Here is a 14,069-nt window from a genome sequence, read left to right as displayed (position 1 = left end):
GCGTCATCTGCCCACACTCGAAGCGGTGATGGTCCAGCATCATGCACCATTTTAAAGAAAACCAACGACTACATGCCCAATTCAAGAGATCACCCACAGAAAGATCATACTCAGCGTACTCAATAGCCAGAAGCAGTTTCCAGAAATCCAAGAAGCAGGCTATCAACTCGTTCATGGAGAAGAGGATAGCGTGTGGCCAGCGATCCTGGTCGGCCAATCACATCCGGTCAGCTGAATCGTTAAACCTGGCCGAATGGTGCGATCATGTAACCCACTTCGTCAAAACAGACAGTGCAGCTGCTGACTTCCCCGGGAACAGTGCCCAAATCTCACTAACGTGACGCTTGGGGAAGAGGAGCTAATCAAAGCCATCAACGCCCTGCCCAATAAGAAAACAATGGGATGTCGACTCTTCCCAACTTTTGCCTTAAAGTCGCCTCCTACTTCATCAGCGATGAGCTGACAAAGTTGTTTAACAGAATTTTACAACAGGGAGTCGTCCCAAACGCTTGACTAAATTATAGTCATCCCAGTTCCAAAGGTGCAAAATTGATCTCAACTGCTGACTATAGGCATATTTCAATCTCCCCCCGCCCCTTTTCTTAAATGCCTGGAGAAGTGCATGTTTAAAGTAGTTACCAATCAGATCCTTTCCCAGAGACCTCGGCATACACATTACGCACTCTCACAAAGATTGCAGATAACATGCATACAGGCTCTGAATTTGAAAACCCTTCAAGCCTGGTAGATAGGCTATGTTTATTAATTCTGTTTTTCTGGATCTGAAAGCGGCCTTTGACTCAATGAAAGTTAAGTCACTTATGTGCCTCCTAGAGACACATAAGTGACTTAACTTTCATTGACATAACATACGTTTCAGTGACTTAACATACGCTACTGCGGTTTCACGGGTAATGTCTCAAATCTCCTCAGAAATCTAACCAAGAGAGGTCCTTACCTTCTAGCAAAGAAATAACTGCATCACAAAATAGGTGGAAGTCGGTATACCCAAAGGTGGATCGTTGTCGGCGCTGCTTTTTTCAGCGATATTTATTCCGCTAATGAATGAAATACCTCTTTTTATTGCCTACGCCGACGATATTGTATGTTATCTCTCAAGCCTGGCTAACACCTCACCAGACAAAGCAGAGGAATTATCGAAGTCTGTCATCCTGAACAAATATCTGTCGTCTTTCTATGAATACGCTGCTTATTTTGGACTTAAAATAAACTCTGAAAAATCCAAATATATCATCTTCTCACCTAGAGCACAAGCAGACCTCAATCCAGCAGCCTCTCTGCAGCTCTCCATTGCGGGGCATGCTCTCGTCGCCACTCATTCCGTATAATTCTTAGGAGTGGTAATGGACGAAAACCTAACGTATAAGGAACAAATCCAGCAAATCCAGCAACTGCGTTCAAGAGCACTACGGGCTTTCTGCGGGTTATGAAACTTGATCTCTGTAGAGCGCAGAACAAGGAAACAGTCAGAAAATTTCTCCTCTACTATAGTTTTATCATCAGATATGGTATTGAAGTTTGGTCGGCTGCTTCTATGTCCAGTCTGAAGACGCTCTGGGGCCTAGAATTCTATGTCCTAAAGTGGTCCAACAATTGGGCTCACCTACCCTATACAACATCAAAATAACAGCTCTGCATAAATCTCAGATACACCCTAGCCATCAGCACCTCACATGCGAGGACGCTTACAATGGCGCTTAATCTCTGCTCGACTTCGTGAACATCTGGGAAATCGTGGGCTGGAAACTCCCTGGTAGAGCCCTCAGGAACCGTCCAGTGCTCTGTTCTATCCTGCAGAAGCTTTCGACTTTCAAGCGGCACTTTCCAAACAGCATCATCGGCGCGCTGAACTCCGCAAACATTGATTTGAATGTGTGGTCCAGAAATCTACCTACAGAGAAGAAAAATGCAAATCCATAGTCAAGTGCAGTCAGCATTCCTGCAATTGTCAGCGGAACTAGTCATAACTCCCAGTGAAAGTTTCCAGACTGTCTCAATGTGTTGCAGCATGTATATAGTAACTATAGAATGCAATACAAGCTGTATAATCTATTATAATAACTATATAATTCAATGTAAGCTCTGTACTTTATGTATTTGCTACGGCGTCTCCGTAGCCAGGAGCAGCAGTACGTAGCACACGCTTCTTGATTAGACCGGGGTTCGAGCCCGTGACCACCAAATACGGAGGATGTGGAAAGGTCAGAGAATGACCACCGCATATCCCTGGAGGCAATATGGCTTTAGTTGCTAATGCTCCTAAAAACCAATATAATAACTATGTATTTGCTGTGTACCCACGTAGTTCTTCATGTACTGAATGTAATGTGTCCAGTTAATTGTTAGATTCCTCTGGTTGCCTGTAGCAGAAACCGTGTCGTACATTTCTATGAATAAAGAAATTTATTATTATTATATTAGATAAGATAAATTTACTTAGTTATTTTTCATCGCTTCTGTTTTCAGATTTTGACCTGATATTGTTACATCACTGTTCCAAATGAGTCTTCTGTGCCATCTAACCATCCAGTTTGTCATTGGTAGATCAATCCATTCAATATGCTGCGCGTTAATGTAACGCGCTTATATAACAATTTTGTAATACAAAGTACAGATCCTTTTTATCAAAGATCTACACTTTGGAGTAGAAATTCTTGGAGTGTTTTCAACAAGTCATTTTGAATTCTCATTCTGACATCAGGTGCTTCGGTGATCAAACTGTCAGCCTCAACTACCTGTGAAGGCAACCACTTCCAGTAATCAACAACTGACTAAAAGAAAACTTCCTACAGTCAAGTCTAAACCTCTTCCCCTGTAATTTGAATTTATGCCCCCGAGTTCTGGAATTCTCTATAACAATGAAAATACAGCTTTCATTCATTTTACTAACCCTCTCAGAGCCTTATAAACCTCAATCAGGTTACTCTTACTCTTATGGTTGTCCCTTTTTGCCGATTTTATTATCCGAGTTCATCGACCGGTGGAACAATAATATAGATGAAGACCACGCGAGCTGCCCGTCTTTGGACCCTTTCAAGACACCCAATGTGTTTTTTCAGTGAGGTCTCCATACTTGAATACAGTATTCCAAATATGGTCTTACAATTGCCTTATACAGTGGAACTATGATCTCCATATATCTACAGGATAATGCCATGGGCTTTCCTGGCTGCCTGTTTACACTGCTCAGTAAATTTCATATCTGCCGGTATTATTACTTTCAGATCCATTTCTTTCTCTATTATTCAACTCTACTATTAGAATGTATTCAACCTCACCAAGTGCAAATGTATAATTTATGTTGGGGTGCTATTCCCCAAGTTCTTATGATATTGTCTTCAGGTTACAAAAATTACAACAAAACCCAGGTATCCGGGTTTTGTTGTAATTTTTCTGGTTGTAAAATGTTAGAGGAAAAAAAAAAATTTCTATTCTATTTTAAGGTGAATATGATTATTGTATATCATTATATGCTTTTTTTAGAAAGTATATAACTTAGATTATTTAATATTTTATTATGCACCACACTGTTGCGCAGTCTATATTAGCTAATTTTAAAAAAAGGATCAGGAGTTCGACCTATGAATTTTTTAAGCGTATCCCTCTCTACATACATTGGTTGTAGAATTATTTAATACAATTTATATATTAGGTAAGTAAATTTGAAATAAACTTAAAAGTTAAATTAGGCAAGTAATTAATGAGACTTTAGAAAATTTTTTATTTCTATACACCATTTTCCGACCTCTGTTTGAAACTATGGCTATTATAAACTGGTAATTTGTACGTAAACTTTACAAGAAAAAAAATTTCAGGATCGCTACGACTACTCGACCCCCTTCCCCCAAATCCCAAATCAATTCCGGATTAAGTTTTGAAAAGTGGCAACTCACTCGAGATAAAATGTATTCCCACCACAATCATGTGGGCAAAACTTGAGTCATATTGCCAATGTCACAACACACACGATAGAATATTCGCTTCCAGGTAATTTTGAAACCCTAAAAGCTATTGGGGTGTGGGGAGCCCAATTTAAAATTTACCCTTGTTTTATACAACTATTATGCACTGCAGTCGAGAGATGTGGGCACTGATTGCCTGCTCTCAAGGGAAAAAACTCCAGATGCCAAAGGATTTGCTAGAAAAATTTATAATAAATATTTCTCATTTTTGATTCACAACTTTAATACCTGTACAAGCAATTATGTCCATTTCGAAATCATGATCATTAGCTATTAAATAAAGCTTTAGAATGAGTTGTTGCTCATTAAATTGTGAAAAAAAAAAAAAAGTTTACTTAAAAGATATAGGAGAATGAAGTCACTGTAGGAAATGAACTTTAGTCCAACCGATAAAATCCATATAACCACCTTGCCACTTCATCTCACGGTAAAATATCCCGCTATTTTTGCGATTTTTATATAAAATTAATGATTCATGCCTTTTACTGTATAAGATTACATTAAAAAGCTGGAATGTAGTATCGCGAAATACGAAATCAGAATTGTGCAGATTAATTTATTACATAAGAGAAGAGAAAAGAATGGACTCCTGTGTTTCGTTGTTAAAATAAATGGAGCTTCAAAACGCAACACAGTTTCAGATCATGAATAAATTATTCATGTTCGGTTTGTAGTTTCCCCAAAAGAGATTGCTATCTGACTACTTGGGTTTATGAGGTCGGTATTCCTTTTACAGACACTGAATGTGCATGACACGTGCACTGCCACCACCCATTGCTTCATATTTCACCAGCAAGGGGTGGCACATCGCCTTTTCGTCAATTAGAGGCTGGAATCTAGTACAAGTTAATCAGGGGCGGAAGCGATGTTTATCTCCGAGACCATAGGATGGAGAGTTGGTTGCCCTTTCTTAAGAATTTGTCAACCGACAGAGAAGCATTGTGCGATTTTCCTCTTTTCTTTTTGTAGTGCGTAGAACAAGTTTCATTTCAGGTATTTTTTTTATGAAAAGAAAAAAAAAAAAAAAAGCTGAATTGCAGAAATTTCAGATATTCCCAGATTGTATGCAATTAAAAAAAAAAAAAACACCTTTCATACACTTCTTTAAAAGGATATTTTGAAAGAATACAACAGCTAATCGAATTCAAACATAATGAAAGAGGAACGGACGATTTATTTTAGAAAATTCTCAAATCCACAGAAGGGATTTTCAGGTCCCAGTCTTTTACTTGGGAATATCTAATGATACCAGATACACGAATATATTGGAAATTTCGCTTACCAACTGAGCCCCAGTCAGGATGAGCTAAATTGTTATACCATCCATCGTATCGCTGCTTTTCTGTGTGTGTATACAATTGGAATTTACTGGAACCTGCAAGAAAAATGTAGGAAAGTAAAATACAATATGAATTTTAATACAAGTGTTTAATATTATTTTTGACATAACAAAGACTTTCTCATAAAAATGGGAAACAAATTTATATAATTTTCTTATTCTTACAAGAATAATTTCAGATGCAAAGAATATATATCTTTCAACTTACGTCAAAATACTACTTACATAAGAACGTTTGTACTCGTAATGGGAGCACCTTCTGCTACTGGAAAGATGCACAGAGAAATTATGTGATCGAATTTTGTTGATTCGATCAGTTGCATTTTGTTAATGCCGTTGTTAAATACGATAAACTTTTTTTTATATAAATTATTTTATCTGAATGCTTTAATAAATTCTTTAGAGCACAGATTTTCAAACTGGCTTTTTCCGCGAGACTTTTAAGGAAAGAAAGGAAAATAAACACGATCCTTGCCGTAAGGAGGCGCCAGTAACTTGGAAAGAAGTCCGGTTTGAGCGTTGTCGAAATATTAGCATAGGCATATAATGCAAGAAAGCAAGCTTATGCAGAAAAAAAAAAAAAAAAAAAACTTCCACTTCACCCCTCCGTTCGTTCGAAATACCTGACCAGCTGAGCCTTAAATTTATTTAGGCTATCAACTTCCACAACAAGGGATGGAAGTCTGTTCAACCAACTACCCGCTGGCTAAAGGCAAATCAACAAATATACATCAACATTTTCGTAATAATTAAGAAATCTCCAAAATTCAGAACTGTCTAGAGGCTGGTTTTCAAAGGGTGTTTCCACGGATCTCAGAAGTTTTGCAAATATTCATTAATTTTTATTTAAATGTGTACGCATGTATTGTTTTTAAAGATATTCGGTTTCCGCGGACAATCCAGATTTGCAAGTGGGTTCCATAGAAGACCTATTTGCAAAAGGGTTCCCCATCTAACCAGAAAAAAAAAACAAAAAAAAAAAAAAAAAAAAAACAAATTTAGAACAGTCAAGACTTTTACTTAAATACAGTACAAGAAAAATGCGTGAGCACTCCGTGAAAAAAAAGAAAAAAAAAATCTGATTCGAAAGGTGTCGATATGTTTCAATTAACTACATAATGATGAAAAATACACATCTCTTAAAGATAAGAGATTGGATTCTAATATTTTGTTAAAAGATTGGAGTTTTGATACTTCTTTAAGCGTTCTTAAAATTTGAGTTCTTAACCACAAGCGGCAACAACAATAATTCAATAGAATTAAGTTAAAGAACAACCCAGTTTTTCTTGAAGAATTTCTTCACTCGCTTAAGCTTATTTATAGATTACAAGTGAACAAAAACCCTGCAAGTGAACAAAAAAGTTATAACAAAAAAAAAAAAAATTATAATCATCTTCGTAGTTCTTAAGAAATGTAAAAAGGGATATCAATGAACACGCAAATGCTATTCAGAGCATCTATATTATCTCAGTCACACGGCTGTTAAATGACAGTCTCGTAATCCGATTTCCAATGGAATTAGGTAATGCATGCCGAGAATTACGTGGAACGTTATTCTATAAACATCCATCGTCATATACATGCGATTAGATAACAAAATGTCACCGTCTGTCTCTTTGGCCCTCCTTTGCTCTTATTTACTGTTGAAAGGAGCGATGTAGTGGGGGAATTCGATGAATGATCAGTGTGCTCGTGTAACACCTCAGCTATTAACCACAATGGGAGCGTGAAGTAGCTTTCCCCTTCACGATTCATCCCGCCCTTTGCGTCAGTTCGCCTCGTTCGATAGTCAAACGGATACGCTCCTGATGAAAATGGACTACTGTATTTGTTTATGAAAGAACAAATACAGTAAAATTCCGATATACTTTAAGTTGGGATATACTTCATAAACAGTTGAAAGCTCACCTTTCTTTATTATATTAATGTGCTTTCGTATTCTACAAAAAAAAAAAAAAAAACTCATAACCTTATGAATTTGAGCTTTCACAATCAACACCATAAGACATTCTCCTCTTTCCATTTGAAAAAGATTGGAGAACCCTTTTCAAACATCAAAGATAAAAGACACGTCACAGAAAACAAAGATAAAAAAAAAAAAAAACAAGTAGCACTAGGATTTATTTTATTCGCCAAAATAGAAGTCTAATCTAAAATCATTGCCTATGTACGTGAGACTAGAAAAGAAAGATTGACTAGGTTTTATAATATTAAACTTCTCTTTCGGTATGCAGCAAGACAAATCCTAGTATTACATACCTTTGGCTAAATTACGAAAAATTAAACCTGTGTTCAGTAAGCCTGATCTACTCGAAATGGGAACCTCATTGATACTCTTATTTTTAATAATCAAGTTATGTTACATTTAAATGTTATATAGTCATTTACAGACGTCAAAAACAAAACCACGTGCAACTTTAAAATTGCTCTAGGTGTGTCCGATAGCAAATGATCTACGCATGCGCATAACGACGCATTGGAGCTCATCTTTACCTACAGATAGCAAAACCGGACCACGGCAAAATTGACTGTTTCTAGTCTCACGTGCCTTTTGTTAAGGTTTATTCGCAACGAATAATACAAATAATTTATTAAAAAACAAAATCCTTTTTGCCGCTATCATAAATTTTAGATAATAAACTTAAAATAATTAGGCAGACCGCTTCCTGATTAAGTTTATCATGTATGAGAACGATTGTGTAGCTAATTCGTTTAACAAATCCTGGTGTTTGTTGTATAATCCCCCCCCCCCCCCATCCATTCTTAAGTAGCCTGCGATAGAACTTTCTTATATATTACATTTCCTCCTTGGAATCTTCGTAACCGAGGGATCTGTGGGCTGAACGAATTTGTCATTCAACAACTGTTTAGAAACCTCCGGGTTCAAGTCCTGTCGTCGACGGTAGGAACTGAAACTAAGTTAAGTGATAATGTAGGATTTAATTTTTCACGCTGCGTACTAATGTTGTATTTTAATAATAATGCGCGTATGCTAATGCCGATTTGTCTGTGGCAAACCAGCTTTAGCGCGCGCAATATGATCATAGAAAACGATATTTAATTTTAAAAAAAAATCCTCATCTAACCACCAATTAATGTAATTGAAGTGGTATTCACAGAGTCCACCCACTTCCCCGAAGGTGGAATATGAAAAGTCTTAAAATGTTAAGTTTGGAAACCTTGAATAATAAGAAACTAGCAAGCAATAAAAACTACGATAGCTACTAATAACTATTTTGTTAGTTACACGTTGTCACAGGAGCGAAGAAATTGTACCTTCCCCTTCACGCCTCTAATTACAGTGAGGTATGCGCGAGGTGCTATGAGGAAATGCTGCAGGCAAATCATGACGCAATATCTTTTTAAAAACTTTCCTGCATGTTATTAAAGATCCAAGTCATCCACGATGAAGCCTCAGCACCTGAAATTTCCTGACAGTATCACAGCATGAGATACATCACTTTTTTTCTAAATAGTGTTTGTACCGGTTGTCTAAGTGCTTGTTCCAGTTAATGCCAAACTTTGTAAATCACGAATTCCTCTAATTCACGAGTACTGTGAATAAATACAGTGCTATTCCTTTCCCCCCCTTACCCATAACAATGAAAACTTTACAAAGATATACATAATTCCCCTCTAACAATAGAAGTTCGCGTTGGATCGATCCTAAGAGAAAATTATAACAATGGGAGCCATTAATCATGAGAAACTATAAAACATGACGTTCTGTGAGCGAAACATCTCTCGGATGAGTCGTGTCCTCTTATGCTGCGAATATATGTTATTATGTCACAGGCAGGGGCGGTCCTGAATGAGTTAAAGGGGCTATAGCCTCCCCCTTATGATCAAAATAATGCGTTTTTTTTTTTTACTTCATTATGATTAAAGCGCAATGAATCCCAGTGTGTGTATGGGGGGGGAATGTTATTACTTGTTGTGTTTTGACTTCCACCCTACTGAAGTCACAAGCCCACCCCACAAAACGCAAATCTGACTGCAATTCACAGAAAATTCTAGATTCTAGGGTGTGTAAAGCGGGTGTTAGCAAACCTTTTTTTTCAATAAAAATCTGAAACCTTTAATGAACATTATATACAGCATTTACATAAAAAACAAATAATTACATAGAAGCATACCAATTTCCATATATTTGAACCATACTATGGTACACTACACTATATCTCCCTCATCAACTATTCTCAATTTAGATATTATTAACATCAGTTTGTATCAGTTGTATCTTACTCATTGTGATTCAATTATATCTCAATCATTCTCTTCCATTACCAATTTTTATCACTTACATCAGTAAAACTCATTTCATCTATATATTTTTTTTTTTTTTTACTAACCTTTAACAAGTGTATTGCAACTGATGTCCTCATAGCAATGTTCACTATAGATCACCCATTCTACCTTAATTACTCTCTAGTTATCATCTTAGTCATCCCCTTTACCACCCTTGCGTTATTTCATAATCATCTGCATTCATAATAAATTATCTCAACCTTAGTAACTAACTTGCCTAATACAACAGGAATGTTTTTTTTTTTTTTTTTTTTTAAGGAACATCACTCAATTCCTTACAGAGCTAGGTTATGAGTCCTTGAGTTCAAGCTTCCTTCGTGGCACCCTTTCTTCCATTTCTTGGACAACACTGCTTTCCTTAGTGGCAGACAGGCTTGCTTTCTTTTCTTGGCTCACATATCTGCACAACTGGCTATTTCTCAACGGGCCGGATCCTAGACACAAGTGTAGGCTTTTACACGACAAAACTTCGGAGGTACAGCTTGCGATTACGTTGCCAGGGATGCCAATCACCTTATTACTGCCCTTCGATGCAGGACCAGGCTTTCTTTCTTGCACTTTTTTTTTTTTTTTTTTTTTTCCATCTTGCTACTACTAAATGTGAACTCCGACCACCAAAAAAAAATCTATTTCTCCCACTTCAACCCGCAAACTCACAACTTTTCCCTTTTTGACCACAGAAAAGTCAGATACAGAGTGGAAACTTGCTCAATTACTCCCTCCCCCAGAACTTTTCTTTTCCCCTCAAGTTTGGAACACCTCCCACAAGGACTCACAACCAATCCCCATACTGTTTAATTTTTAATTCCTTCCTATTTGCTAAAACATTGGACCACAGCAGTCTCCCTAGCACACAAACCAACCCTTCTCTAGAAATTTTCTTATATATATATATATTTTTTTTTTTCACACGGAAGCATGACCTTTTCATGTTTGCTGGTCACCTCCAAAATAGTCAGTTTCGTGTTCACACCTTCTCTGCTAAATATGGCCAACTTGCCAAAATATCAGCCACCCTGACGCCGTTTTCTTTTGACGCGAACACTGGACGTCCACTATTTTTTTTTTTTTTTTTACTTCCTAACGGTGGCTTAGATCAAAAAAGACGTTTTGTAATCCCATTTCACGGTCCTACTGTTCTTGCCCTCAGCAACCCTTTTCTTGCCTGTTCACAAATGACACCCCTTCTCTAGTGCTGACCGCTGTCTCTCTTATATTACTCGTTTCCATTTAGCCGCTATTTAACATATACGTCTATAACTTTCCCATCCCGAAATCAAGTGTTTCTTCAAACTTTATATCCTTATTTACATTAAAATTAAATATCCAATCTTAATATGGTACTATCTTTAACTTAATTCTCTGGCATTAATGCTAATTCTTACTTTCCATTGCCCTTCCTGGATTTATTCTAGCTAAATAGATATTTCTATTATATTTGTAAGATCTTACACCAGGAACTCTGCTTTAGCCTCCAGTCGAGCGTTTTTCATCTGATGTTGCATGATGGAATTTGAGATAGTTCTTCATAACATATTAGTTTAAACGTTATTTAGGTTTAGATTCCTAAAGAAATAGCTTGGGCAGAGTTACACTGGTGTCTTGTGGATTGCACAAGTTCTATTTAATTAGTACTTTTTAAGGAAATGGTTAAAATATTCTTCACAATCGCATTAACACCGCAGTAACTGTTTACACCGCTGAAGATGTATACGTCAAGTGGGAGGAATGTCAAAAAATGTAGACTCCATATCTCCCTCTAGTTATGCAAGAGGTGAAATCCTATTTTGATAGAATAATCATATCTGTTTTGACAGAAGTATCTGAAACAATAATATATTGCTAAATAATTTACATAGAAATTAAACAACATTAGGGGTTCTTTGTGTCCTTTGTAGCCAACAAAAACATTTTCCTTCTAAGAATAAAAGGCATAAGTTTGATTTTTTTTTTTTTTTTTTTTTTTTATTTGGTAGTTGTTGGCGCATCGGCTTCTGTGGCCATATTGCACCTCCCAAGGTTTTTGCAGTACTTTGATCCAAGCCCGAGGCGTGAATCGAACCCGCGACCTTTGGGTTGCCGGGCAGGTACTTTACCCACTCGGCTAGCCTGGTCGGCTGCATAAGTTTGGTGGGCTGTATACTCTGTGTACAATTCAAAATTAAATATCTTATTAATGGGCTACTGAGAACACTCTTCTTGTTGGATATTAAATCGAAATGCATTAATGTAACTGAAAGTTATCGCATGAAAACAAATTAAATTATATAATAATCAAAAGTAAAGTAATAACATATCCTGGGATATTATGTAAGAAGGATGAGTTGCCTTTTGATTATTCTTTATAATGTAAGTTTTATGCGATACGTTTCAACTATATAATGCAGTCTGTCCAATAATCAAGTCGAACGTTTTAGGCATGTTTTTTTTCTTAAATTATTTTCATGCCCATAATTAATATTTATCCATTTGTTTACTTGTATGTTCTCCGTAGCAGCCTAGGCGGCACGGCATATTGCCGTCTACCACTCGTTTGGAGAAGGCTGGGTTCGAGTCTCAAAGAGTGGAAGAATTTCTGAAATCCTCTTCAATCTGGGAGGCTGAGTTAGGCGATTCAGGGGACCGATGGGGTTTCCTGCTTCCCCCATCTAAGAACACCCCCATTCAAACTCGCACAACATAAAAATCCACCTGCGAATACACGCTTGTACAGACAAAATCAACACAGGCGCGGAAAACAAGAAAATACTGCATTTATCTTGCGATTGGCTAAAACATACCGATTACCACTAACTAGGAGTTGCACTAATTTTGAAAATGAAAAAATATAGTAAGGTTTCGGTTAATTTCCGGAATGAATAGCTATTTCTCTGAAAATGTACATACTTCTGATGGGAATGGTTTGTGCGTGTCCCATTTCTTCACCAATACCACCAAGTAATGGAAATTCTTCCTTCACTTGAAATGACTTTAGCAAGGTAGTCTCTACCTTGGAAGAAGTTACAAGGTAGTGTCAGCATTGCCGTATTTTTCCATATCGTTTGCTTTTTTCATATTCTCTGAAATAAATATCATTTAATAAGGTTAATAACAACAAAAAAGCACACGAACCTCTACTTTCCTTAATCATTAAATGAACCCAAATCAAAGATTCCGTTAACTATGAGTCACTTGCTAACAAAGCTGGAAGGAAAAGTCCGGTAAACGAGAAATGAAAGGGAGGAGATCAGAATTGATTTCGCGCTACACAGCATTGTCCTCATTATATAAAAAAAAAACTCCTCAAGCGGTTCATGGCCCAAATTTTCGCCTATCAAAATGCTACTAGGAAAATAGCATGCTGTTTGTAATTATCGGCATCCTTGAATACAAACGGAAATCATGTATGAAATCAATAAACCAATTATACAAATCTCTAAAGAAAATGTAGAGCCTTCAAAAATACAAGTAGCAAACAGATTTACCTTTAATTGCTTTCCTCGTTTTCAGGGGCAATAATTGCAATCTTCGAATATGTATTATTCGAAAACCCGTAAAGCTTTAAAATTAAACTTTGAAAAAAGCAATATGAAGTAAAAATGGCAGGAATTGTTATCAAGTGTATTTTACTATGTAAAAGATTTCGCCTCCCCCCCCCCCCGTATTTAATTTTTTCGGCTTTCATTCTCGGTGGTATGTGACAAATTTATTTGGATATTTGAATGAAAATGAGCTTCTTCGACAGTCTTGTAAATTCTTTAATCTTACTGTTCTATTGGAAGTGGGAGTGTATTCGTGCCCTTCAAATTACCAGGATGTAATCGAAGACTAGTTAGCCATGGCAAGTTAGGAGGCATAAACGAGATCGTCCAGGTAGATTGAAGTCTTAGAGAAAGGATCTTCATTGAGTACTTTTTCATAACAAGACCGGTAACCCATGTCCTAACTAAACATACTGACCAAAGCACTGGAAATCTTACTTCGGCACAAGTTGGAAAAAGTTCCTACTATATTAATAATAGCCTGGATAACCTCTGAAAGGATACTAAACTTTTTTTTTTATGGGCAATTCTGACTGGGAACTACCACGCCTTGGACATCTCGTAAGAAATTACAAATTACTATCAATATTGGTGGAACTATTTAGATGTTTTGAACAGCATGTCCAGTTTATAAATAAGCTGGGATAGATCTAGCGAAATTAGTCACGTCCAATAACCGAATAATGTTGAGGCCAGAAACATTATGGCAAACCACCTATATTTCCAGGCATTTAAATTTAAAAAAAAAGGAAAGATTCACACTGTCACAAAATGCTGTAATGTAATTTAACACTACGGTTTCTTTTTTTTTTCAGCTGGAAATAAGCTTTCATAAAATTACGGCTCATAAGATCAGATGGTAATTATCTTCAGAAACTTTCGCTTGTCTTCAATCCGCAGTGAAAACAAAAGACAGGA

General features: G+C 36.7%; 1 protein-coding gene across 1 annotated transcript in view; it reads right to left on the bottom strand.

Annotated features, from left to right (window-relative positions):
- Nucleotides 1–14,069, bottom strand: part of LOC150079465 (dual oxidase-like) — a 177,149-nt gene that overhangs the window by 110,545 nt on the left and 52,535 nt on the right. Inside the window, exon 2 of the mRNA XM_090383907.1 lies at nt 5,266–5,358. Within this exon, the coding sequence (XP_090240033.1) occupies nt 5,266–5,358 (93 nt within the window). The remainder of the gene's footprint in view (nt 1–5,265; nt 5,359–14,069) is intronic.

This window comes from Mastigoproctus giganteus, chromosome 10, assembly GCF_048544385.1.
Source record: "Mastigoproctus giganteus isolate SK-2022 chromosome 10, ASM4854438v1, whole genome shotgun sequence".
NCBI classification, from domain to species: Eukaryota; Metazoa; Arthropoda; class Arachnida; order Uropygi; family Thelyphonidae; genus Mastigoproctus; species Mastigoproctus giganteus.
This window is presented reverse-complemented; position numbering and strand designations above follow the sequence as displayed.